General features: G+C 45.1%; 1 protein-coding gene across 5 annotated transcripts in view; it reads left to right on the top strand.

The window, feature by feature from the left end:
• Nucleotides 1–11,070, top strand: part of ITGA9 (integrin subunit alpha 9) — a 375,338-nt gene extending 364,268 nt beyond the window's left edge. For all 5 annotated transcript variants that reach the window (XM_035278480.3, XM_035278481.3, XM_035278482.3 and 2 more), the window contains one exon: nucleotides 6,400–11,070. In XM_035278480.3, coding sequence (XP_035134371.3) covers nucleotides 6,400–6,498 — 99 coding nt within the window. In that variant the 3' untranslated portion in view covers nucleotides 6,499–11,070. The remainder of the gene's footprint in view (nucleotides 1–6,399) is intronic.
• The last annotated feature ends 15,955 nt before the right edge of the window (nucleotides 11,071–27,025 follow it).

Raw genomic sequence — 27,025 nt, forward strand, 5'->3', positions numbered from 1 at the left:
AGCCATGTGCCGGCGACGTGGAGTGACGCTTGTTTATGTCTGGGAGTAAATATTGGGCTGATGTTGCCCTGATGACATCTCAAGACAGAGACGTGTTATGTAAATAGTCAAGCAACTGAGGAGAACTACAAACATGAAGTCTTGACTTAGTCCAAAAAAGGAATTTGTCCCAGGTCTTCAGAATCACTGTCTAGGAAGTGACCAAAAGGCCGGGGAGTGGGCAGGATCCCCCTAGAGACCAGACGCCGCGGCATTGTCCAGCTGGTCTTTCTCACCCTGCAGGGGCCTGGGGAGGAAGAGGCTGCTGCCGGCTGGACGCTCCAGCACTCGGTCAGGCCTCGTGCCTCATGCATCAGCCATCTAAGTAGGGCTGTTCAGGGGCAATCTCTTGTTTCCCTGGGAGTTTTCTGGCAGCTTTTGGATACACGGTTATATCAGAAAATTGTATGTGCCTGTTACGAGGGTTCAGGGAGCTGCTCTTTGGAGCTGCAGGACCAGACACAAAACCCAGAAAGCACACTGTTCTTTCAGCCTCCAGCCAGGCAAAGCTTGGCTTGAGTTCCCTCCTCTAGGGTTTCTTTCTGTGTTTCTTCTGCCACAGACAGAACAGTTAACAGAGCCCCTTGCCCCTCAAATGGTGAAGCAAGCGCTGGAAGGTTCCAGAAAAAATGCAGGAAAACATTGACTCCATCGGCTTGGAAACGAGTGTGGGGCTGCTGAGCGTCCAGCTTAGCCCATGATTAATCATTTCCCAGCACCCTCAGGGTGGACTCAGTTTGCAACAAAAACAGAGATTTGCCCAGTGCTTCTCCAAGCTTTTCCCAAGGCACCCGTGTGTGCTCACGTGAGTGGCTGTATATGTCTCAAGGAGGCCTACTTAACCTTGGGGCATGCCAATTTCCCGAGTATGGGGAGACTTTAGATCCCGGCAGTAATGGAATGGGTAGGACTGGCTATGACGTGCTGCAGCAGGCTGAAGGGGCTCGTGCGTCTCCTGGATGTGTATGAAGAATTACAGATTTAGAACACGTGTCTCTCAGGCAAGGAAACTACAGGTGCTCCTTAACTTACAATATTGTAAGTCAGAAATACATTTAATAAGTCATAAAGTCAAAAACTTGTTAAGTCAAGATATGGTAATTTGGAGATCATTTGTACTTGTTAGATCCTCAAACTCAGAGCCACTATCTTCAGTGTTCTCTCTGTCTTTAGTCTTTCGTTTCTGTATTTTATCCTTAGCCATTGTCTTTAGTTGAAGTCATCATCTTTACGGAAGGGGATGACTAAACCTTGCTAGGTTTAGTTTTTCACTTCCTCATTCCTAATTGACGTTCTGTTAGAAAACGTTAGCTGGGAAGATCTGTTCTTTATTGATTGACTTGCATGTATTGAGAACTGCTGGGAATAATATTGTGCCTTTATGGGCTTTAGAAGATAACTTGGTTTCTGGTTCTTGCAAATTACTTTCCGTGACTCGTTCTTATGGGTTGCTTATTTTGAGTTTGTAGAGAACTGATGGTTTTTCCATTCTTGAAGAGATTCTCAGATAGTTGATATATTATGTGAATTAAGAATCCTAGACTTACTAACCCTGATTCTGACACTCATAAGACATCTGATCGAGAGCTACATGTGCAGCTCCATGAAGGCTTGTCTACTTTCATCATCAGGAAAACTGACCTTAAAATACCACAATTCAAAAGACTATAAAAGTTAAATAAGTGGGCTGGGTGTGGTGACTCACATTTGTAATCCCAGCACTTTGGGAGACCGAGGTGGGCGGATCACGAGGTCAGGAGTTCAAGATCAGCCTGACCAACATGGTGAAACCCGTCTCTATTAAAAAAAAATTTTTTTAAGTTAAATAAGTAAACATAACTGCATTTGTTTTTTGAATTCAAAGACCTCATAATCATTTCAAATGTTACTAAATTCTGTTTTGTTTCTTTCAAAAAGTAACAAAGTTTGAAAAATTGAAAATTGAATTTTTAAAATATTTCTCAAAAAATCTTTGAGAAAAATTGAGATGGGACAAAGACTCTGCCTTGTTCCCCCTTAGTGGGTCCTGAGTTCCCAGCTATTTGGCCCATAGTCTAGAGTCCTGAATTCACTTTGGGGAAAACAGGAGAAAAACCTTCATGATGTTTCAGGGCTGGAAGGGTCTGAGAACACCATTGATCTCTTAGGCAGAGACAAAGACACCATGACTCAGAGCCAGAAAATGACCTTCCTAGGCCAGGCCCAGTGGCTCACACCTGTGATCCTAGCACTTTGGGAGGCCAGAGTTCAAGACCAGCCTGGCCAACATGGTGAAACCACCCTGTCTCTACTAAAATGCGAAAATTAACCGAGCGTGGTGGTGCGCACCTGTGGTCCCAGCTACTTAGGAGGCTGAGACAGGGAGAATCACTTGGACTCAGGGGGAAGAGGTTGCAGTGAGCCTAGATTGCGCCACTGCACTCCAGCCTGGGTGACAGAGGGAGACTCTGTCTCAAAAAAAAAGAAAGAGAGAAAGAAAGGAAAGGAAGGAGGGAGGGAGGAAGGGAGAGAAGGAAGGAAAGCAAGGAAGGAAAAATGACCTTTGCTGTGGCCCAGGGGGTAGCAGCTGGAGCTTGATGAGGACTCTGGGATCCTTACCCCACATCACTTCCCTTCTGAGTAGACCCTGTGGTGCCAGACAAGCCTAAGGTGGCAGCTCTTGGGGTAGGACCAGTGCTGTCAGTGGGAACTGTCTCAAAAGCCAAAACTAGGCTCTTGTGCAAAAGCACAAGGGTGACATTCTCTTTTTGAAATAAAATTAGTTTCATTATATAAGAAACAACCAGTTTGACAGAGCCACCGCTAGACTATAGGGCACCTTGTGCAATATAGTAAAGTCTGTAGCATGCCTTCCTCAAGACCCTTTACTTCCATCTGTCAGAAAAAAATGCAGAAAACTCTGATTTCATGCAAACAAGACACTCTACTGCCATCTGTTGGAAACAGTTATAATAAACTTACACATCTGTGAAGTGAGTGGTGTCCCCCAGCCCCTTAAATGCAGTGTAGCACCCGCACTGCTCTGCCCACACCTCCCTCCCTAGCTGCGAGAGTGTATTACGTTTTCAGAAATAGCCTTCAGACTCTTAAAAAAAGGGAGACACACATCAATGGTAGCTCCAACTTCCCATCTAAGAGATTACGCATGGGTTGTGTTGGGGACAGGACTGGAGACCCTACAGCGTTAGGGTGGGGTATAGAATTTGCCAGGCCGCTTCAGCCAACGGTGGGCAGGGAGTGATTTTCAGGCCTCACACTGACACCACCGCACTGAGAGAAATGAGCTTGCGTCTGGGCGGCTGCAAGAGATGACAGTGCCTTCACCTTGTTGGTAGCATAAAAAGTTTTTAGGACATACATAAAAACTTGAGTGCATGAAAGCCACATGTAAAAGTGAGTTCAGGATTGTAAACAATCCTTTCCAGATTATTCACACACTCTATCAAATCCTTACACTAGCATAGTGATGAGAAAGTGAGCCAGCTTTTGTTCTTAGAGATGAACAAGAAGAATCTGGTTCAGGCTGGGCATGGTGGCTCAGAACTGTAATCCCAGCACTTTGGGAGGCCAAGCAGGGACATCACCTAATGTCAAGAGTTCAAGACCAGCCTGGCCAACAAGATGAAATCCTGTCCTACTAAAGATATAAAAATTAACTGGGCAGGGTGGTGGCATGTGCCTGCAGTCCCAGCTACTCAGGAGGCTGAGGCAGGAGAATCACTTGAACCCAGGAGGCAGAAGTTGCAGTGAGCCGAGATCGCGCCATTGGACTCCAGCCTGGGTGACAGAGTGAGATTCTGTCTCAAAAAAAAAAAAAAGAAAAAGGTGGAAAGTCCAGTTCAGCAGGACACACTGATTGGTGCTCTTTAATCTAGAGCCCTGTCAACTGTCTTTCTGGGTCACTGTCAGAAAAAAAAAAATTGAGTCTGTCTCAGTTAACTTATGCTATATGACAAACCACCCCAGTATTCAGTGGCTTAAAAGTAATATCCATCTATGCAGGTCACAGTTCTGTGGGTTGGCAATCTGGACTGAGCTGAACAGGGCAGGTCTTCAGTCTTATCGAGACTTACATGTACATTTGCCGGCAGCTGGGAATTGGCTTCAAAAAAAAGTGGTCTCTTAGCAGGCTAGGCATTTGTATGGAAACAGCAGGGTTCTGACAAAGTAATTGGAAGTGTGCAAGGCCCCTTGGGGACTAAGTGTGCAACAGACACAGCATCTCCTCCCTCTCATCCTGTTGTCAAAGCCAGTCTGAGCAGAGATTCAAGGCTGGGAAAATAGACTCCACCTCATGATGGGAAGAGCTGGAGAGTCACATGGTAAAGGGCGTGGACACAGCAGGGATGAGGGTGTGTGGGCATCTTTGCAGTTTGTCACTGGTACCAGGGACAGGTGAGACTCTGAGTGCTGGGGATTGAAAGCACAAAGCCTGCCTTCAGGGAGTCCTAAGACAGATCCTAAGGGGAAGACTGTCAAGTTCTGCTTGCTAGAGCCCTGGGAGGGAAATGTGACTTCTCTGGAACTATACCTGAGTGACCCAGAATTACCGACACTTTACAACATCAGCAGCCAAAGGTATTTGCTAGAGAATCTTATTTTCCTGTTATGTCCGGCCACAGTTTTGTGATTATGTTCTCCCTCAAGGCACGTGACCAGCCACGTCTGGTCATGTTCTCTTTGCCAACCACATTGTTATCATGGAAGAATGACATCCGGAGCAGTAGCTTCCTAGATTTCCATTCTGGCTTGGTCTGTTTTCCTGGCCTTCTGTGGGTGTGCTGTGGGGATGACGACTATGACTTTTTCTTAATTACCCAGACGATTCCGGCCAAGCACCTTTGCCACATCTCTTGCAGCAGGAGAAAGTGGAAGAGGTTTAAGGGGATAAAAGTCTGTGTGGGGTGTCAGAACATGGCATTCTGATGAATGTGGTCTTATGCTGGGAAGAAACCTCCAGGACTGAAATCACCAGGAACTCAATGTCTGTTTACAAAACTGGCCTTGAGGATTGACGCTAACAATGCAAGACTCTTGCCAGCTGTTCTAAGAACACTTCTGTTCGTTCCCAGTCATTCAAACCTTATCGACTCCACTCACAGCAGATGCTCAGGATCTCCTGGGCAACGTGGGTGAAGATGCCCGTGGCTCTCTTGGCAGTTCTCATCTTTAGCCAATAAGCCTCCTTTAGGGAGGTAGAAAGATGGTGGCAACAGACAGTTCCTGAGCTCCACCTGCCTTCCCCTCTTCAGGGGGGCTTCTGACCATCAGGGCGACTCACGGAGAAGAAACCTGAGGACAAATACTGACACTCGATGTGCCCTTGGCAGCAGGGTTTGCTTCACGCTTTGTGTAGGGTTTGTCTTACATATGCGTGCACTGTTGGCAGCAGACTGCAGAGAATATCTTCCCAGATAGGACTTGGAGATTGCAAGCTTATGATACCACAAACCTGCAGTGTGGCAGGCCTGCCAGCAGCAGGTCAAGTGCGTGTCTCGGTTTGAATTCCCCCATTTAAGGGGGTTAAAACAAGGATTTGAGGGCAAGTTATTTGGAAGGTGATCTGAGGAAAAACTGTTGGAGAGCAGGGAAGGAAGGCAATGAAAGGTGTGTGATCAAGCTGGGAACACACACCACAGGGTTATCCCACCCGAGGAGAGAGGGAGCTGGGGTATTGTCCACCCGATACAGTCAGCCATGTGGAAGGGCAGATGCAGATAGGGATGCCTGACCTCATAAACAGAGCCCACCAATGCCAGGGAGCCAAGGACAAGAGACGCCAAGCCCCTCCGAGCATGGAAGCAAAGGTAAGCTTTGAGCTACAAATGTTGCTTCACTGCTTGGTGGTGAGGACTGTGAGAACAACTAGAAACTTGTCTTACCATATGTGAAAAGTTGTACCAAATGCAGCATCAGAGGGCAGGGTCTTTTCAGAACTGAGCTAGAGGAAATTGGCATCCTGGGTCAGAATGAAATGCCCATTCTAGATGAGAACGTGCTGCTGACTGTGGTGTGCAGACGGCGTGAATTCCACGGGGTTGAGAGAAAGACGTAAATGACAGCAAGCTAGAATGCAGGCCTGCGGATGCTTTAAGCAGCCTTTCATGTGAGAGCAGTATTTATGAAATTATTCCACAGATGGCTAAGATCTCTCAAGATAATAGGTTTATCAAAAGCCAAGTAAGCTTGGGAAATGTCACATCCCTGGGTTTTTCTTGCCATTGTTTAATCTGAGGAGTCCTCTGAGCCTCCCCAGCCTTGTGAGTGCAGGTCACAGCTACCCAGGGCAAGCGGTCTTGGGGTCACAGTGGCTGATTCTTCTGCACTTCTAACTCAGCTTCTCCTCTTTCTGCCTTTCAGATGGGCTTCTTCCGCCGAAGGTACAAAGAAATTATTGAAGCTGAGAAGAACCGGAAAGAGAATGAAGACAGTTGGGACTGGGTCCAGAAAAACCAGTGAGCTGCCACACCAGTCACATGACCTGATCACTAGCCTGTCATCCTTGATCTTTGTATCTTCCATATTTGGAAGAAAAAAAATCTTCTCCAGATTTTTCGGAGGCCCCACTGATGCTATTCTCGTCTTCATTCTATCAAGCCCGGGTGCCAGCCTGAGGTAGCCACTTCAGCCAGGTCACGTGACCGGGCCCAGCACCACTCCCTTTAAAGATGAACTCCGAACTTTGGAGAGCGAACTGCAGAGCCGAGCAGTATCTATGGCTGCAACACACACGGCCAACCCTCAGGGGAAAACTGTTACCTAAAGTATTTTTATAAACATAAGCCTTTTATACGGATTATGTCTTTATATTTGTATCGATGTTTTATTATTTCTATTAAATAGTATGTGATTCACTCAAGCACTGAGATCTGGCCTAAAATCTTGGAAGTGCATGTCAATGAATACACATTTTAAAGGATGAACATCTTACTGTACTTTGGAACTTGCTGTTAAAGACTTACAGATGAACTAAGTTGAAGAAACCTCACGTAATGAATCCACCAGGCTGGCGGCGGTGCGTCTAAACTGTGGATGTGGCAAGAGCCCTAAGACGTTCTCATCTTTATTGCCTCGGTCAGGTGTGGAGTCATGTGCTAACATGTGCTAAAGAACTGTAAGTGCTTTTTCATGTGTACTTTTCATTGGAAGATTCCCGACAAGAATTTGGATGGAAAACCTGATCCCTAGCAGGAAGTCTGCTCTCTATCACCTTTATACAGCAGACGTGTCACCCTCCTTCTACACAGATGATGGATGAAAGCTTGAAGCAATGCCATGTGGTCATCTGGCAAACCTCAGAATGACATCTCATCCTGGACGTCATGCATCAGAGTTCACACACCACAAGGACTAAATCATTGTCCCCCCCAAGCAAAGAACTGGGTCTGAATGCTGTGAGGCATTGCCTTTTCATGGGGATTCTCATTCAGAGATCTCCACTTCCCCTACCACCCTGGCTGTCCAGCTAGTGGTGATTGCAGATTCCTTCCCAGAGAGGACCATTTAACTGTTTTTTAAAAAATGTCTTAGGCTGGGTTCCCAAGAAGCTGGCCCTGAAACAAGGATCTGTGTACAAGTAACTTATTAAGGAAGTATTCCTGGGAGATACCAGTAAGGGAATGGGGGACGCAGGACAAGGAAGGAGAGAAAGCCAGGCAAAGGTGTATCATTTCAGGGAGAGCTCCATGGACTGCAGCTTCAGCCTGATCAGGGGAGCTCCGGAGGGAAAGTTAGGTCTCAGAGGTGTCCCAACCTGAAGCAAGGGGCTGGCTGCGCCCAGGGGAGATGTACACGTTCTGTTCTTAGTTCCTGCTGGTATAATGGCTTCAGTAGCTCAGGGCAGTCCTCTAAAGGAAAACCACAGGGGCATCCTCATCCAGGGGAGACACGGAAATGACGCAAAGGGATCTGAGAAGAGCACTGTCCCTCTCCGTCCCCATATGTGTGAGTGCTGAGTTACAGCCTTCGGGATCCAGGCTGTCTGTTTGACAGCACATATGTTGTCAGATGCACCATGCTGCCCACTTCTGAGTGCGGTGTGATTTTCCGAAAGGACAGTGAGATGGTGAAGTAGCATGCTCAGCATTGACCTGGCCCGTAGTAATCACTCAGTAACCGTTTGCAGCTATGGCTGCTGCGCCTACTGATGGATAACCATATCATAAGACAGAAAACCCGGGGCTAAGAGCAGGGCCTAACAGAGTCCTAATGGCTTATTACAGCCTGCCAAAGCGCCAGCTGCATACACATGGCATCCAGTGGGGATGAAGTAATATATTACACCAAGGATCTTTCTTAGAGCACCTTGTTTACTGGAAGCTAACATGTTGGGAGCCTGTGAACATTGTTGAAAAGACACCAGACTCAATCCTGGAAGATAGAGTTTTAATACACATACTTGGCTAATACAGACATATCTAAAGTTTTGGCAAAATTGTGAAGGGTGAGGGCGGGTACTAAGCTGGCATGGAGCAGGTGTGTCTTTTGGTTTCTTACGATGCAGTTGACTCTGCTGCAGGGAGGTAGCCTCGTGCTTCCCTTCCTGGTGAACATGGGAATAGACCAAAAACCCAAGGGTCAAATGGCAGGAACTAGGCTGATCCTAGAGGTCAGGGTGTTGCATCTAACTGTGGGATGGAGGCAGAGGTAGCTACAGGGGGCAGGACAAGGCCGAGAAACCAGCTCTCAGAGTTCGCTTATGAGTTTTATCAAAAGCAATAAGAAAAGCAGGCTTGGGTGGGCTTTAGTCCCTTATTAGCAGCCATTTATGAGGCCCCTGCTGTGTGTCAGGTGCTGTACTAGGTGCTGGAGGGTCCACAGAGAACGCTTCAGGCACATTTTGCCTCAGGGTGGCAAAATGCCGTGGCATGTGAAATGTGGGCTTTTTTAATGGGACGCCATTTGCAGCCTTTCTTTGATGGACTGTTGTTCGTAAAGCCATGTTTTCTTTAAGGAATCATTTAGGAGTCTTAGGTGATATTCCTGGAACAGCACTATCAACAGCTTTGGCCGCATGCACTTAGAGCAACTAACTTGGCTCCTGCAAGCGATGCAGGTGCGTGGGTGACAGTGTAGAAGGGTGGCTCGCCCATGTTCTGCCGGCCAGCGAAGCCCCACTGGAGAAGGGTGGACTCCCGTGGGCAGTCTCAGAGCTGGGACCTGTTTGCTTCTGCTTGATTCTGCATGGGTGGGCCGACTGAGGAGTTGTATACCCACGAAGTCACTAAGACTTTATAAAGGCAGGTTTTAAGAAAACCAGACTTGGCATCACCACAAACAGATACTGAAAGCCTCCCCAGGAACCTGTCTGGGGAAGGATGGTGCCTCTGTTGGTCTGATCATGCTGAGTAGCCTCCCCAGCCCTGTGAGCGCAGGTCACACCTAGCCAGGGGCAGGCTGCCATGGGGTCACAGTGGCTGATTCTTCAACATTTCTAACTTGGTTCCTCCTCTTTCTGTCTGCTGGGGAGTTATCCATCTTGCACAGAGATAGACAAGTCAAGCGTATTGTTAGCGCGCTCTTGGGCGGTTCGCAAGCTCCTTCCCAGTTCAGAAGCCCTCTGTATGCTCTCAGGGGAGGCAGATAGGGTGGATTGCTACGTCTGTGTTACCCTCCAGAATATTGTTTGAACATTCTGCAGTATGTTCTTCTTTCTCCCCTTCCTGCTTCTTTGGGTTTCGTGGAATCCTATAAGATATTCTCCTGGGCAATATTATTTCAGTTGCTTCAGCTTTTGGTTGCATATTCAATGTGGTTTTAACCAACTGTTCAGAGAACTGAAATGCCTTTTAAATATGAAAAAGGATCTTTGTAAAAGTTGAGTAAAATAGTGCCCCTTTTTACAAAAATGTTTTGCTTATGCTCAGTTTACATAGGACCCAGGAGAGTTTGGAACATCCCTGAAGTGAGCCTTAGACCTGTCACAAAGGAGAGGCCATGAAGTGTAGAAACAAGGGGACACCAGCAGGAGGGGCAGGAACCACTGGCTTGATGGCAGCTGACAGGCATCCATCCCGAATCACTCAGTGCTGAGGTTTCCTCAGGCAGTTCTTGAGGAAACCTGTCAGTATCGTGGGTACTCAGAGGTATGGCAGACTTTGTGGAAGATCCAGTAGGAAGTCCTCCTTCACCAAACTGTGTAGCTGCTGCCCTTGAGCCAAAGGCAACAAGATTTTTAACAAAAACCCGGCAGCACTCCTGGGAGCATCCTGTTTTCCATGGGAAGCAGAGCAGATCCCCAGGCCCTCCGCGTGCTGTATGCTACCTGTTGAACCATGCATGGCGGCTCTTTGAAAGGTTATTTGTGACTTTTATTTTGGGGTAAGGCATTATGGCCAGGTGCCTGCAGTTTCTTCCGGGTTACGTGTGAAAGGTACATCTGGTGAACTGTATGCTCGGCTCAAACTTCTCAAAATGTAGAGGTGCTGGAAAGGATTGTCACTTGGAGCCTTTAGTAGACAAAAGGCAGAAAGCGAGCATCGTTTCAGAAAAGTGTGCTTTAGTATGCACACTTTTAGTTGACATTTTGATATATAGAGTAATAGTATACACAGTGGAGGCTATTTTCTGAAACAAAGAACGGCTGAAGGGAGAATACAGAGCCAGTAGGGCCAAAATGAAACTTCTAGGATGTCTTCTGAATTTTCAGCACGTGGGGGGAGTAAATCAACAAGTTTCCCAACATGGTGCAGTGCTCTATAGCACGATGATCTAGATTTCAGACTGTGTTAAGGTTGTGTGTGTGTGTTTTTTTTAATTCTAATGTGCACGGTGTGATTGGCAGAGTGAGTTTAAAAGCTTTACAAGTGATTAATTGCATGGCAAGCACCCACGCTATCTGCACTTCCAGAACGTTACTGAGGCATCCATGTGCATTTCCATTGAGGAGTTTTGGTGGGCGGGGGGAGGGTACTGCCTCACAATGTCACGTGTATTAAAATCTAAGCAGTCACTTCTAATCCACTTGCACTGTTTGGGAAATATGTCAGGTTTACAAAAACATGTTTGGAATTAAAAAATGGCTGCAAACGACTCAGGAGTTCAGTCTGTAATTTATTTGTTAATAAGAACTTTTTAAAGTGTTGAAGATACGGTTTCATTGTAATACAACACGAGCTTTAAAGAGCACATCAAGGTTCATCTCATTCACGTGGACAACCCACCTGATGTGGCTGAATTGTCCATAGTCCTTGGTTCCTACACCAGAGGCACAATCTTCTCTCTGCGTCAACCCCCTGATGCCCCTCCCACCCCCCCACCCCCCAGCCAGGGCTACACCTAGGATCTTGATCTTGCGATAAATGTGCCCAAATTAGAGGGGCGCAGTGGCTCACGCCTATAATCCCAGCACTTTGGGAGGCCGAGGCAGGTGGATCACTAGGTCAAGAGATCGAAACCATCCTGATCAACAAGGTGAAACCCCGTCGCTACTAAAAATACAAAAATTAGCTGGGCATGGTGGTGCACGCCTGTAATCCCAGCTACTCAGGAGGCTGAGGCAGGAGAATTGCTTGAATCCAGGAGGCGGAGGTTGCAGTGAGCCGAGATCGCGCCATTGCACTCCAGCCTGGCTAACAAGAGCGAAACTCCATCTCAAAAAAAAAAAAAGTGCCCAAATTAAATGGCATAGATTTCTTATTGTCAGTAGACGACTTCTTTCACGTGTCTACCAGTTACTAAGCATTTTTCCTGAAGCATTTTCATAGCATTCTTACATATTTATAAATATTGTATTCTCGTAGGTTTTCACTCTCCTTCCTCTATTAATAGTCATGTGCTTGTTCATATTCCGCATGCTGTTCATTTGTGTGTTTTACTTTCTTCCGTAGATGAGTCTGTTACCAGAAAGGGGTCCCAATCTAGACACCAAGAGCAAGTTTTGGATCTTGAGCAATAAAGAATTCAAGGCTAGTCCATAAACTGAAAGCAAGTTTATTAAGAAAGGAATAAAAGAATGTCTATTCAATGGACAGAGCAGGACCAGGGCTGCTGGTTGCCCATTTTTATTGTTACTTCTTGATTATATGCTAAAAAGGGGTAGATTATGGATGAATTTTCTGGAAAAGGAGTGGACAAATTCCGGGAACCTAGGGTTCCTCCCTTTTCTAGATTATACAGGGCCATGGAATCTGCAAACTGTCATGCCACTGGTGGGAGTGTCTTTTAGCGTGCTAGTGCATTATAATTAGCATATAATGAACAGCGAGGACAACCAGAGGTTACTCTCATAGCCCTTGGCTTTGCTAGGTTTGGGCTGGCTTCTTTACAACAGGCTGTTTTATCAACAAGGTCTTAATGAGCTGTATCTTGTGTGGACCTCTATCTCATCCTGTGACTGAGAATGCCTAACCTCCTAGGAATGCAGCCCAGTGGGTCTCAGCCTATTTTACCCAGCCCCTATTCCAGATGGAGTTACTCTGGTTCAAGCGCCTCTGACAAGACCAATGAAGATCATTGTGTTTTCTTGGTCTTTTTCAAGAGTAAGCCTTTGGCCATACCAATCAAGTCTACTGGTTTTTGCTTCTATTTCATTAAGTACTTACTGCTTTTAGATTTATTAAAATTGCTTCTACCACCTTGCTGGTTAAAATGCATACACACAGACACCACACAGTATAAAAGAGGGAGGAAAAAGTATTTGCCAAGGGGTTAAGAATGATTGTCTTTAGGTAAGTAAGACTGTCAGTGCTTTTGCTTTGTTTTTTGTTTTTATTTGTCTGAATATTCCTTTCTACAGTGAGCATGTATTTCTTTTGTAACAATGAAACATACGCAAATTACTTATAAATAAAAATATAGCTGGGAGAGTATAAATTGCTAAGCCAAAAGAGGTGCCAAATTGTAGGTCTGGAAAGCGATCTCTCGCAGCAAAGAGCATTGATGAGCCTGACACTTATGACGAGGACCCAGTGACTGTTTCAAGCATTTTAATTCCAGTGCTTCCTGGCTTAACAAACCTGCCACCATCACTAATGCTGATTACATAGGTTTCTCTGAGGTTGCCCGACCTGTTTTCCTAAGCCAGGAAATGGACTTGACGAACTCAAAAGATACAAATTTAAGAGGAAGAAAAATCACTAACTAGTAAAGTTCACTCCCTGTTCAATCAGGACTTTTACAGCCCCCCAGATGACGCCCCATCCTTAAAGTCTGTCTGGTCATCAGGTTACTGTTTAGTAACGGAATTAATGTAAGTGCTTACTTGGAGCTCAGGCAACACTATCAAACTGCTGGGCAGCTATGCATCCATCAGCAAAGCCACCTGTCCCTAAGATTATGTCCATTCACTCTGTGTATACGGTATGTAGCCTGACCAAAAAAACAAGACTTACAATAGCTTACTTATTTAACATGTCACAATCTAAAGTTAGTCACCAGTCACTGTCTTTTAATGTATTTCAATTTTCTATTTTAACCACGTCAGCCACTGCTTTTACTGTTTTCTTTAGTGAATGCTGTTCTACATTTGCCCCTCTGTTTGCCAGCTTCTTGCATCTCAGATATCTTCTCCTGGGATCGTTTTCCTTGTGCCTAGTACGTCCTTTAGAATTTCCTTTAGTAAGAATCTGCTGACAGCAAATGTTTCCATTTTGCGTTATCCGACGCCGTCTTTAATTGCCCATATTCTTGACTCTTTGCTGGTACAGAATTCTAGATCAGCAGTTATGTTCTCTCCGCGAATGAATGTAACATTTCATTTTCTTCTGTTCCTGTTGTGACTATAAAGAAGTCAGCAGTCAGCCCAGTTGTCACTCAGTTAAAGGGGTCCTGTCTTTTAGGTCTCTGTGAAGATCCCCTCTTTGTTTTTGTGAGCTGTAGTTTTCCTCTGAAGGAAATAGGACATCTATTCTTACCTTTTCGGCTTGCAATTTGCTGTACATCTGTGGTTTGATGCCTTTCATCAGTTCTCTTCATCTCTTTAAATCTCATCTCTGCTCCATTCTCTTTCCTGTCATTCTAGCCTTCTTGCTTCTTGGCGTAGACCGTCACCAGCACTGCCTACTCCTGTGATCCGCTCTGCACCGTGGCAACTTACCTCACAGTCGTCCTTGGTCCTCCGGGAGTTCTAGTACCACCCCTATTTCCACCTCATCACCTCTGTGCAGCATCCTGGACTACCTCCTGCAACCCATTTCTGTGTTCACTAGCTTTTCAACTGGGTCAAATCTGCTTTTACACTTGTTCGTTAAGATTTGTGTTTCAAGTGTTGTATCTTATATCCAAAGGTTCTTTTTAGTTCTTCCTGAAATATGATGGGCAATCCTCTGTATTTTCTTGTTTGTTACATATAATTTCAAGTTTATTTCTTTAAACATAAAAATCATAGTTTCCATTGTGTGTCTGGTAAGTGCAGTGAAGTTTCTGTGGGTCCGTTTCTGCTTTCCAGGATTTTTCCCCCAATGAGTGTCACTCGGTGCTCGGTTTCCTTGTGCAACTAACGGTTTGTTGGTTTGTTTATTGTCCGCTGCTTATTTTCCTTGGAAAATTATTAGTGGGAATTCTTTGAGGGCCAGGATGAAATATGTTCCTAAAGAGAGCCTTTGCTTTCACCTCCGTCAGGCACCAGTCTGGGGCCATACCTGAGGTTTTATGGACCACCCAAATAACATGAATTTGAACAGCACAGCATGTGAAGGCCAGCTTGTGGTTGCTGCTTCTCCACAATGGTATTTCCATCGCCTCCACTGTCCACTCCTGTGATCCGCTCTGCCCCATGGCAACTTTCCTCAAAGTTTTCCTTCGTCCTCCAGGAGCACTAGTAGGAATAGTGTTTCTCCATGTGGTTGAATGTTACGTTGAAGTTGTAGCCCCTGAAGACCCTGCTTTATGGGTCACTGAACCCTTCGAGGCCATGAAAACCAAACTTGAATTTTGTACGGCTTGCCACATGCTCAGGACTAAAATACCTGAAGCCTTCCACTTATGTCTCTGCCTTGCAAACTTCATTCTGATTATGACATGGTAATTTTATACTTTTGCTATCTTTTTGATGTGTTCAAGAATATGTCCTTTGGCCAGGCATGGTGGCTCATGCCTGTAATCCCAGCGTTTTGGGATGCCAAGACGGGCAGCTCACAATGTCAAGAGATCGCGACCATCCCGGTCAACATGGTGAAACCCGTCTCTACTAAAAATACAAAAAATTAGCTGGGCATGGTGGCGCGTGCCTGTAATCCCAGCTACTCAGGAGGCTGAGGCAGAATTGCCTGAACCCAGGAGGCGGAGGTTGCGGTGAGCCGAGATCGCGCCATTGCACTCCAGCCTGGGTAACAAGAGCGAAACTCCGACCCCCCACAAAAAAAATTAGCTGTGCCTGGTAGCGCACGCCTGTAGTCCCAGATACTCAGGAAGCCAAAGCAAGAGAATCACTTGAACCCGGGAAGCAGAGGTTTCAGTGAGCTGAGATCCCATCACTGCACTCCAGGCTGGTGACAGGCTGATAAAACTGATAAACCTACATTGACTTGTCGTCATCACCCAAAGCCACAGCTTACATAAGAGTTTGCTCTTGGTATTACACATTCTGTGTATTCAGACAAAGTCACGACGTGTATCCATTATACACTATTATACAGAATAGTCTTACTGCCCTAAAAGTCCTCTGTGCTCTACGCATTCACTCCTCCCTTCTCCCAACCCCTTGGAAACCACTGATTTTTTTTTTACTATCTCTCTAATTTTGCCTTTTCCAGCATGTCATATGGTTGGAATCATACGGTATATAGCCTTTTCTGATTGGCATATTTCACTTAGTAATATGCATTTATGTTTCCTCCATGTCTTTTCATGGCTTGATAGTCATTTCTTTTCAGTGCTAAATAATATCTCGTTGTGTGGATGTACCACAGTTTGTTAATTTACCTACTGAAGGACATCTTGGCTGCTTCAGAGTGTTAGCAATTAGGAATAAAGCTACTATACATATCTACGAGTAGGCTTTTGTGTAGACGTAAGTTTCCAACTCATTTGGGCAAATCCCAATGAGTGAAATCGCTGGACAATACGTTAAGAGTAGGTTTGGTTTTGTAAGAAATCATCAAAGTGTTTTCCAAAGCAGCTGTGCCATTCTGCGTGCTTACTGGCAACCAGTGAGAGTTCCTGTTGCTCCACGTTCTGTTCTGGATTCTGGCCGTTCTAACAAGTTTAGTGGCATCGCAGTTTTTCACCTGAGGTTCATCTTTTCTTGCCTGTGCAAGTCTCGCTGCTCCAGCTCTCCAGCTCTTTTAACATAAAAATAAAGCATTCTTGATGAAGTTGAAGGCCGTTTGTCCCTAATCCCTGGTCCCGTTCTCCTTTGAGGGAACCACTACCATGAATTTAGAGTGTATCTTTCCAGTCCTTTTTTACCCTTGAATGGGTATATAAATATGTATCTATGCACAATATAGACTGTTGTTTTATATGTCTTAAATGTGCATAAATGCTATCATCTTATATGATCATTTCTGCTGGTTTTGCTAAAAATTTTGTTTGCAAGACTTTTTCATTAAGGACTCTACAGTAGTCAGAAGAAGCCATCTTTCCCCACTGGTGATATATATGTCAAGTTAGTTCATTCATTTAGAAACAATGATATAGTATTTCAGTATATGATGTTGCCAGGTTTCATTTATTCATTCCATCTTCGGTGCACACTTAGCTTCTAATCTCCATGTTATAGTCACACAATTGATTTTTGGAACCTATCTTATGACTAAACAGTTACACTTTGTAGGGGAGATTTGTTATTATTTTCAGCCACTCTGGAAGTTGTAATAACTCTTGATGTAGTTTGAGAATTTCTCATCTCATAATGTTGCCTCTAAAAATTAGAAGCCAAAAACTCACTTTTTTCAGCCTCCTTGGCAGCTGTAGGACTCAGGCACTGCCAGTGAAATATATCTGCACAAGGCTTGAATCAGAAGTCAGTGACAGAGAAAGGGAGGCCATGGTGGAGAAACATCAAGTCTTCAGAGTCAGCAGTGGCAGAGGCCCTGGAGGTGGCCCCACATGCCCAGCATTGGCAACATGAGCCACAGGCCCTGTGCCCTGTGGCAAAAACCAAAACCCCCAGAGCTCTTCAGCAGCATAATCAGGGTCTTATTTCTAGCTGTGGAACCATCCAGCCTCATTCTCTAGGCGTCTACATTCATTTTGTGCTTAACCTAGCCAAGGTGGTGTTCTGGTTTGTTGCAGCTGAGATTCCTGCATGATGTAGATGTAAGCACCAGCAGTGATTGCAAATGACAGGCATCAAAGAGATGAGGATCTGGACTTGTTTTCCTATCTGGTGGAACCTGAGAGCAGCGAGTATCCCAGAGGTGTTAAAGGGTGACGTTACAGCCCAAGGCATGCTGTCAAAACAGGGGGCCCTTAGAATGAAAGCAAGTCTTGCGGGGGATGGAATAGCCATCGCCCTGAACTCCAGGGAGAGTATGAGGAACTGAAGGGCTGGGAGGAAAGCTGGATATTTCTAACTGACAGGGAAAACGTAACAAAAAAGAACAAGCAGCTCAAATTCCACATTTTTGGCTCAAGGTAAGTCTGTGCAACAAGACGCTGTTTATGACGGGGCTAAAAGAATCTCTATCAGCCGGACACAGTGGCTCATGCCTGTGATCCCAGCACTTTGGGAGGCCAAGGCAGGTGGATTGCCTGAGGGCAGGAGTTCGAAACCAGTGTGACCAACGTGGTGAAACCATATCTCTACTTGAAATACAAAAAAATGAGCCGAGTGTGGTAGTGTGCGCCTATAATCCCAGCTGCTCAGGAGGCTGAGCAGGGGAATTGCTTGAACCAGGGAGGTAGAGGTTGCAGTGAGCTGAGATCACATCACTGCACTCCAGACTAGGCAACAGAGCAAGACTCTGTCTCAAAAAAAAAACAAAAAATAAAAGAATCTTTATCTTATGCAGCCACAGGACTAAGGTTGCTGAAAGTCAGACTCTGAATCCTATGGGTTGTTGAATTGTAAAATCCACTGAATCCACAGATCATCAGATCCCTGAGCCTCCCTTGCCCGCATCTAATGTGGCTGCTCTTGCCTTACTTGAAGACCCTGAAATAACAATGTAATCACCTTAAGGGAGATGCCTGTTCTCTGTATGCCCCACTTCCCTCACCTCGTCAATGCTTTCAGATCTATAGGAAAAGTAAGACCCTCCGAGGGGCCGATCATATCATCAAACCCTAGAAGATGATTTAGGGAAGGCCAGCCCAGCATGGTGAGGAAGGACCAGCACCTCACTCAGCAGTGTGGCAGGCACTTAGGTGAGCCCAGTCACACAGATCAGGTAGGAAGGTTCTGGGAGATGCTGCCTTATCAAGAAATCAATGCTGAAGAGCGCCTAACATGCTCAGATACAAGAGGAGGAGATATATATTAATACATCTTGTCTAGATTTAGAGATAAATTAGTGAGAAAAACAGAAAACCAAATATCTTAATTCATTTAGGCCATAAACTGGGTGGCTTATTAAAAAAAAAAACAGGCCAGGTACAGTATCTCATACCAGTGATCCCAGCACTTTGGGAGGCCAAGGCAGGAGAATCACTTGAGTCCAGAAGTTCAAGACCAGCCTGGGAAACATAGTGAGACTTTGTCTCTACAAAAGATTTAAAAAAATTAGCCAGGCTGGTAGCATGTGCCTATAGTCCCAGCTACTGAGGGGTGGGATCGGGGACAGCTGAGGCAGGAGGATCACTTGAGCCCAGGAGGTCGACGCTGTAGTGAGTCATGATTGTACCACTACACTCTCCGTGTGGGGGGGGACCCTGTCCCAAAACAAACACTGCAAAACTCAGAAATTTATTTCTCACAGTTCCAGAGGCAAGGAAGTCCAAGATGAAGCCTCCAACAGATTAGGTATCTGGTAAGAGCCCACTTTCTGGTTCATAGATAGTACCTTCTTTTTTTTTGTTTTTTGTTTTTTGTTTTTTTTTTGAGACAGAGTCTCACTCTGTTGCCCAGGCTGGAATGCGGTGGTGCTATCCCAGCTCACTGCAACCTCCGCCTCCCGGGTTCAAGCGATTCTCCTGCCTCAGCCTCCCAAGTAGCTGGGATTATAGGTGCCTACCACCAAGCCCAGCTGATTTTTGTATTTTTAGTAGAGACAGGGTTTCACCATGTTAGTCTGGTCTGAAACTCCCAACTTCCAATGATCTGCCTGCCTCAGCCTCCCAAAGTGCTGGGATTACAGGCTTGAGCCACCGTGCCCAGCTCATAGATGGCACCTTCATGCTGTGTCCCTGCATGTGGAAAGGAAAGGGCAAACAGTGTCCTTCAAGCCTCTTGTGAGATTGATGTGATACCGACTGGACTGAGGCAACTCAAACCTCTTTTATAAGAGCAATGATCCAATTAGTGAAGCTCCACCCTCACGACCTAATCACCTCCCAAAGGCTCTGCCTTCTAATACCATCACCTTGGGGCTTTGGGTTTCAACATATGGATCATGGGGGCCCATGGTGGGTGCACAAACATTCACCATAGTACTAGGTAACGGGGAAAAAAGACAATTCCCAATTTCAGAGAGAACAAAAGTTGAAAAGAAAATGGAAAATAGTCATGTTTTACCACACAGCTCAGCTATGAACAGCCTTATATATTTATAATAAAGTAAACCCTGAGTTTTAAACTAAATTATGCTATAGCAACATTCGGAGGAGAGGGGGCAGGAAGTGTGCGTGTGTGAAGTAGAAGTGGGTACGAGGCTTGTTAACGTGCTCTAAATCTTCATCTTTCATGGGGAAAAATCGAAAGGGTGCCCAAAACGAAAGGGTAAAGATACAGCCACATTTGTTATTTGGAGAGATGGGCATAAATACCCAAGTACTCAGTTCAAAGTGGTGGCCTCCCAAGAATGGGTAATACAAGTGAACGTCAGGGAGTGTAGACTTCTGTACCAAGCCTTGGGGAATTACTTGACTCTTTAAACTCTGTAATTTCAATAAAAGTAAAACGTAAATTTAAAGATCCTTTGTAAAGGATAGTATCAGCTACCTGAAAAAATGTGAGGGATTTTGTGGAACAGGCTAATGTAGGCCTCAGGGAATTGGAACAGAATTGTGCTTATGATGAAGAAAGGTTCAAGCTCATCAACTGCTCTGTGCTCTGTGGAAAGAAAGAATGCCTGGCTGGTGGGCATACAGTGCAGTGGTGGGGGCTGGACGATCGCGAGGATCCTGGGGTGGAGCACTTGCAGTGTGTGTCCAGGACTGGCAGGAGGGAAGGTCCCAGCCCAGCCTGGGCTTCCCAGGAAACAGAGCTTGAGCACAGGTTTATGTGTGAACACTTTATTGGGAATGCAATCTCAGGGAAGCAAAAGTGAGGGAGAAAGGGGTGTGGAGCAAAGAAAGAGGGAGAGCAAACAGGTGCGCTACTCAGCTGGCCTGTGTTCAGCTGATCAATCACGGACCTCGAAGGGCTGAACTTCTGCGTCTCCCTGTCCACCTAAGCAAAGGACAACAATGCCATTGATCTGCTGGTTCTTCTTCATTTCCTGGATCCCAGTGGTCAAAGTTTGCCTCTATGGCAGTTGATTCTCCTGCACTTTCACTGTGTAAGGGCTAATCTGAGCTCCCTCACCAGCTGTTAGAGAGCCAGACCCCAAGCCCTGCATCAAGGGGCTTTGTCTGTTTCCAAAGGCGGCAGCAGAAGGGAAAGGCCCTCACGCTCACTGCAGGATGCCTCAGGGCCCACAGACAGGTGCGGGCTACAACAACCAGCCAAGGCCCAGAGATGAGCTGCAAAGGGCCACGAACAGGAGGCAGCTGATACAGGACCTGGCTCACTGCCACAGCATCTGAACCCCGTAGGTGCAGTGGCAACAGATGCACCCAGCCTCAAGCCCCACCTCTAAGAAGCTACTGATAGTCACAGTTCTTGCTATAAAATATCCTACATCAGCCCATACATTTCTCGAGTTTGGCTAGTGGGAGAATGTCCACCCAGGGAGGGATCAGGGCCTCCCAGGGTAACACTCCACCTGCTCAGCAAACTGCAACAAGACTGGGTATATAGGGTTTGCATTTTACTGACCTCTGGTGATGAATAAATTATTAAAATCATACCTTCATTCATTCAACAAGAATTACAGAAAATCCACTAAGAATCAGAGAATGTCATGGTGAGCAAAACCAGAAAGGATTCTACCTTAAAGGCATACAGATTAAGCCGGGCGTGGTGGCTCATGCCTGTAATCCCAGCACTTTGGGAGGCCGAGGCGGGTGGATCACGAGGTCAAGAGATCAAGACCATCCTGGTCAACATGGTAAAACCCCGTCTCTACTAAAAATACAAAAAATTAGCTGGGCATGGTGGCGCGTGCCTGTAATCCCAGCTACTCAGGAGGCTGAGGCAGGAGAATTGCCTGAACCCAGGAGGCGGAGGTTGCGGTGAGCCGAGATCGCGTCATTGCACTCCAGCCTGGGTAACAAGAGTGAAACTCCGTCTCAAAAAAAAAAAAAAAAGGCATACAGTTTAAAAAAGGAAGACAGTCACTACCAATGACCATGGAAATAAAGGGTGTGGTAAGGACATGAAATGAAAGGGTCTGCCTCTTCTGGCTTATCAGGGCAGGCTTCCCTAGGAAGAGATAACCAAGAAGGAGGACTAACTGGGTGAAAAAAGCATTCCAGGCAAAGGGAACAGCATTTGCAAAGACCTAGTGGCAGGTGGGCGTCTGGTTTGTTCAAGAACCTGAGTAGAGCCCAGTGGCCAGAGAGCAAAAACTAAGAAGCACAGCCATGAGGTGAGGCATGAGGGCGCCCTGTCCTCATGTGGCAGGTGGCTGCCAGGACAGTGGCCCTCCGTGCCTTCAAAGCTAAAAGGAAGGCCCAAGGTGAAGGCAGCAGTGTGCCAGTGAGTCTGAATTAATTGGAAGAATCGCAAATAATTGGGCTGACAGCTGTCCCTGGTGGTCAGGACACATCAGTGCAGCTTTTCTAACAAGTGCTTAAAAAGTGTGACATTTTTGGTCTTCATGGGAACAGAACATTTAACTTCCTAAAACTTCAGTGAAGCAGTGCTAAAAGGCAACAGCATTCAAGAAATTAAGTTGCGCAGTTAGTGAGAACAATGAGAAAGGAAAAAAGCAAACATCTTTTCAGAAACAAAATACTTCAAACAAACTCACAGAAGCAATTTTAAATGGGGTGCTGTAGTCCCCCCGCTTAGCCATTGGTTTCACTTTCTGAGCTTTCAATTATCTGCTGTCAGCTGCAGTCTGAAAATATTAAATGGAAAATTCCAGAAATGAACACTTTATCAGTGTTAAGCGGCATGCCATTGTGAGTAACGTAATGAAATCTTGCACGTCCTGCTCCGACCCACCTGGGGTGTGAATCCATGCTGCCTCCCCGTTAGTCACTTGTCTTGGTTATCGGCTCGACTGCAGTGGTATTTCGGTGCTTGGGTTCAAGTCACCCTTATTTTAATGAATAATGGCCCCAACACAAAAGGGAAGCGACGCTGGCGTATTGTTATAATTGTTCTATTTGATTATTGTGTTACTCTATTTTTTTTTTTTTTTTGAAACGGAGTTTCGCTCTTGTTACCCAGGCTGGAGTGCAATGGTGCGATCTCGGCTCACCGCAACCTCCGCCTCCTGGGTTCACGCAATTCTCCTGCCTCAGCCTCCTGAGTAGCTGGGATTACAGGCACAAGCCACCATGCCCAGCTAATTTTTGTATTTTTAGTAGAAACGGGGTTTCACCTTGTTGACCAGGATGGTCTCGATCTCTTGACCTAGTGATCCACCCGCCTCGGCCTCCCAAAGTGCTGGGATTATAGGCGTGAGCCACCGTGCCCGGCCTATTGTGTTACTCTATTACTGTGCCTAGTCTATAAATTAAACTTTATCATAGATATGTACATATTGGAAAAAGCATAAGGTATACAGGGTTTGGTACTATTGCACTTTCAGGCATCCGCTGGGGGTGTCTCAGAGAGTATCCCCATGGATAAGAGGGCACTACTGTATTCATCTCCGGTTGCAGAACTCTTGAGGAATTGAGGATGACGATGAAGCACAGAAGATATCGCACTGAAAGCGAACACTGTCTACGCACTGTTTTGTAGCCTATTTCCCCTACTGTCCCTCCAGAATGACATCATTGCCGAGGAGATTCACTCTTCACATCCTTGTAACAATGAGTGAAATGGCCTCCAATCAATGGGCATCTCTGGGCAACATTTTCTCTACAATTTCACCTGCTAAAAAATGTTAAACACATAAAGGCAACAGAGGCATATTTAGATTCTAAGCTGTTACATTCCTCTTGCACTGTTTAATATAGATTCCTTTCATGTCTATGTTCATGTGGGCCTGTATGAATGCTTCACTGGATGCTCTCAGCCTAACACTTTAGAAGATTTTTCACTGGATATAAATATCTTTAGTCTGAGGCATTTATGCTAAAGTTTTTTGAAAATGAATATTCTACTCTGACAATGTGACTCAGAGCTGTGGCATACAGAATTAAAACGACAGTATTTAGCCTACCAAAAATGTTGAAAGTTGTTTTTATCAGATAGTTGCAAAGGTGTAAATAGAATGGCTTGCCATTTAAGAATTCTTTTTAAAAAGGAAGCTAATAACTCCAAAGACATGGTGGCAATCTCAGAAAAATATTAAACTATAGACCAAAAATGACGAAGTTACTGAAAGATATATATATATAAACACACACAAAAGTATCTGCCACGATATTCGTTGCTTTTGTTCATTTGTTTGTTTTGTTTTTTGAGGCAGATTCTCACTCTGTGGCCCAGGGTGGAGTGCAGTAGCGTGATCTTGGCTCACTGCAACCTCCACCTCCTGGGTTCAAGCAATTCTCCTGCCCCAAACTCCCGAGTAGCTGGGACTACAGGCACCAGACACTACACCCAGCTAATTTTTTGTATTTTTAGTAGAGACGGGGTTTCGCCAGGCTGACCAGACTAGTCTCCTGACCTCAGGTGATCCTCCCACCTCACTCTCCCAAAGTGCTGGGATTACAGGCATGAGCCACTGCACCTTGCCATGTTTTAATTATTCTCTGGGCTCCTCAGTTTAAAATGCTTTTATATATGCTATGACAGAAACAGATTCATCCATTTAATTTCTTTGAGTAACAGCACTCTGTTTAATACATTTCTTATTCTAAAATTCATTTTACATTGATCATATGCCATGTGCCAGACTCTATATATAAGGTCTGAGTTATTCTTGGAAGACTTCTTGAATTTGTATTTAAATAGTTTAGAAGATTCTGCTTTCTATCATTCTAGAACGACAGGAACCTGATAAATTCTTTCTGTGATAAATTATCAGTGAAGATTTCACTAGCTGGGCTATTTCAGTTTTTCATCATGAAGCATTTGGTGGGCCATCCTCTGTGGCATGGCTGTCACCATTCCATCTTGGAATTTGCTCAATTTCTCCACTGGGTGAAGTGGTTTATTGGCTGTCAGTTTGTAAAGTGCTCTCTGGGATTATTTGAGTGGAAGACAGTAGGAGTGGAAACATATTTCACTGTCTTTTCTGTCAAGATGAAAGGACCATGCCCAATAAATCATCTTCTAGCAAGAGTGGATGAAAATTCCAGTGAGTGACCCCGCGCCTGCATCAGATGGTGGTCACACAGAGTGTCCTGTGGATAGTTATGGTCTCCAGGGTCTCCTGGCTTCTTCTACCATCACTGTAGTTTCATATTTGTTATTTCTATGTGTGTGTGTGTGTGTGTGTGTGTGTGTGTGTGGTGTGCACATTATATAAGTGTATATAAATATTTGCTTTAAAACCTACTCCTCGAAGTCATGGAAAGAAAGAGAGAGAGAGAATTAGAATTTTCCTTCTCACTCTGTCCTTATCTGCCCAGTTTCTTCCCATACCTCCTCCACCCTCCAACTAACCACTGTTACTATTTTCTTATGCGTCCATACAGATTTTCTTTACATACTTACAAGCAAATATGAATATTTGCTTTGGGGTTTGTCCTTTTACACATAAAAGGTAGCCCACTACATACATTATTCTGCACTGTTTTCCCTCTCATTTCACAGATAGCACCCTTATTCTTTTTGTTTTTTTGATTTATTTTGTTTTTTGAGGCGGAGTCTTGCTCTGTCGCCCAGACTGGAGTATGGTGGTGCAATCTCGGCTCACTGTAACCTCTACCTCCCGGGTTCAAGAGATTCTCCTGCCTCAGCCTCCCAAGTACCTGGGATTACAGGCACGTGCCACCATGCCTGGCTGATTTTAGTAGAAATGGAGTTTCACCATGTTGGCCAGGCTGGTCTCAAACTCCTGACCTCAAGTGATCTACCCGCCTCAGCCTCCCAAAGTGCTGAGACTACAAGCATGAGCCACCATTCCCAGCCCCCTATTCTTTTTAAAGCTGTATAACATTCCATTCTTCCAATGTATAAGCCACGATTTATATAATCAGTCCCCTTCTGAGGGAAATTCAGGTTTTTTCAATCTTTTATTATTACTGCAATAATTAACCCTGTACACAGTCATTTTGCCTGTGTACAAATATACTTTAGGACAAACTTCTAGAAATGGAACTGTAGGAACAACTGATCAATGCGTTTGTAATTTTGACAAATGTTGCCAAATTTTTCTCTCTAAGGGCTATTTCAAGTCACTCCCGCCCACAGTGTGTGGTTCCATTTGATGTATTTTCAATGCTTTTCTGAAGAGAGAAGATATTCTGATCATTGCTTGTTTCCTGTCTATGACATGCATTCACTGAACAGGGACTTACTTAGTGCCAGCCACGCCCCACGCCCTCTTCTTAAGTCCTGGAAATATAGCAGTGAACAAAGCAACACAAATCTCTTTCTTAACGTTTGTGTTGTTGAGACAGAGAAAGGGAGGGCAGAGGATGGGCCTGGAACATACTGTCCTGATCACTTGAAGCCATAGTCACCAACTCAGATGCCACACAGGGAACTTGTGCATGTAAAGACAGGCATCAGTGAACTATCAGAGGGGCGGTGAGGACTGTGTGGTCCTGAAGAGCACAGGCCTGTGTGCAGGCTGCCCTAGGGCAATAGGTCATGTGGAGAAAAATAAAAGCCCATGTGACAGCGCTTCCCAATTTTCAAGAGAAACCAGAAGTACAGATTTTCTCTTTTTCTTTTTTTATTTATTTTTTTATTTTTTAAGAGATGGGGTCTCATTATGCTGCCCAGACTGGAGTACAGTGGCTATTTGCAGGTGAGATTCCACTACTGATCAGCACAGGAGTTTTGACCTGTTCCATTTCCCAACTGGGCTGATTCACCCCTCCTTAGGCAACCTGGTGGTCTCGCACTCCCGGGAGGTCACCATGTTGATGCTGAACTTAGTGCAGACACCCAATTGTCATAGCACACTACAGCCCAGAACTCCTGGACTCAAGCAATCCTCCCACCTCAGCCTCCCGAGTAGATAAGCCTATAGGCACGTGCCACCAGAAAGACAGATTTTCAGGTAGTATCTCCCCACTTTTAATGCTGAGAAATCATTCTAAATTTTAAGATCACTTTGAGGACAGTTTTTGTTACTGGGGCTAGGCAAGTTGATACTACAGTTTACATGAAAATATAAACATGCAGGAATATCTAGGAAAACACTGAGGGAGAAAAAGCTATAGTGGGTGTTGGGGACTAGCACTACTATATATTAAAACATACTATAAAGCCTCTATAATTAAAACAGTGTGGTACTGGTGCATGAATAGATGGACCAGCAAACAGAATAAATAGGCCAGAAATCAATCTAAATGCATATGGAAAAGTAACATATATTCAAGGTGGCAATGTAAAACACTGGGACAAAGACTGACTTTTGATTAAGTGCTGCTGCAACAATGGATAGCCATGGAACAAAGATAAAACTGGATCCTTATCTCACACCATATCCCAGAGAAGCAAATGAGAATGGATCAGAGGTCTAGCTGTAAAAGATGAAACAATACAGGCACTAGAAGAAAACACGGATATGGTCTTGCATAGTCTGGTTGTAGAGACAGGTTT

This window comes from Callithrix jacchus, chromosome 17, assembly GCF_049354715.1.
Source record: "Callithrix jacchus isolate 240 chromosome 17, calJac240_pri, whole genome shotgun sequence".
In the NCBI taxonomy this organism is placed as follows: domain Eukaryota; kingdom Metazoa; phylum Chordata; class Mammalia; order Primates; family Cebidae; genus Callithrix; species Callithrix jacchus.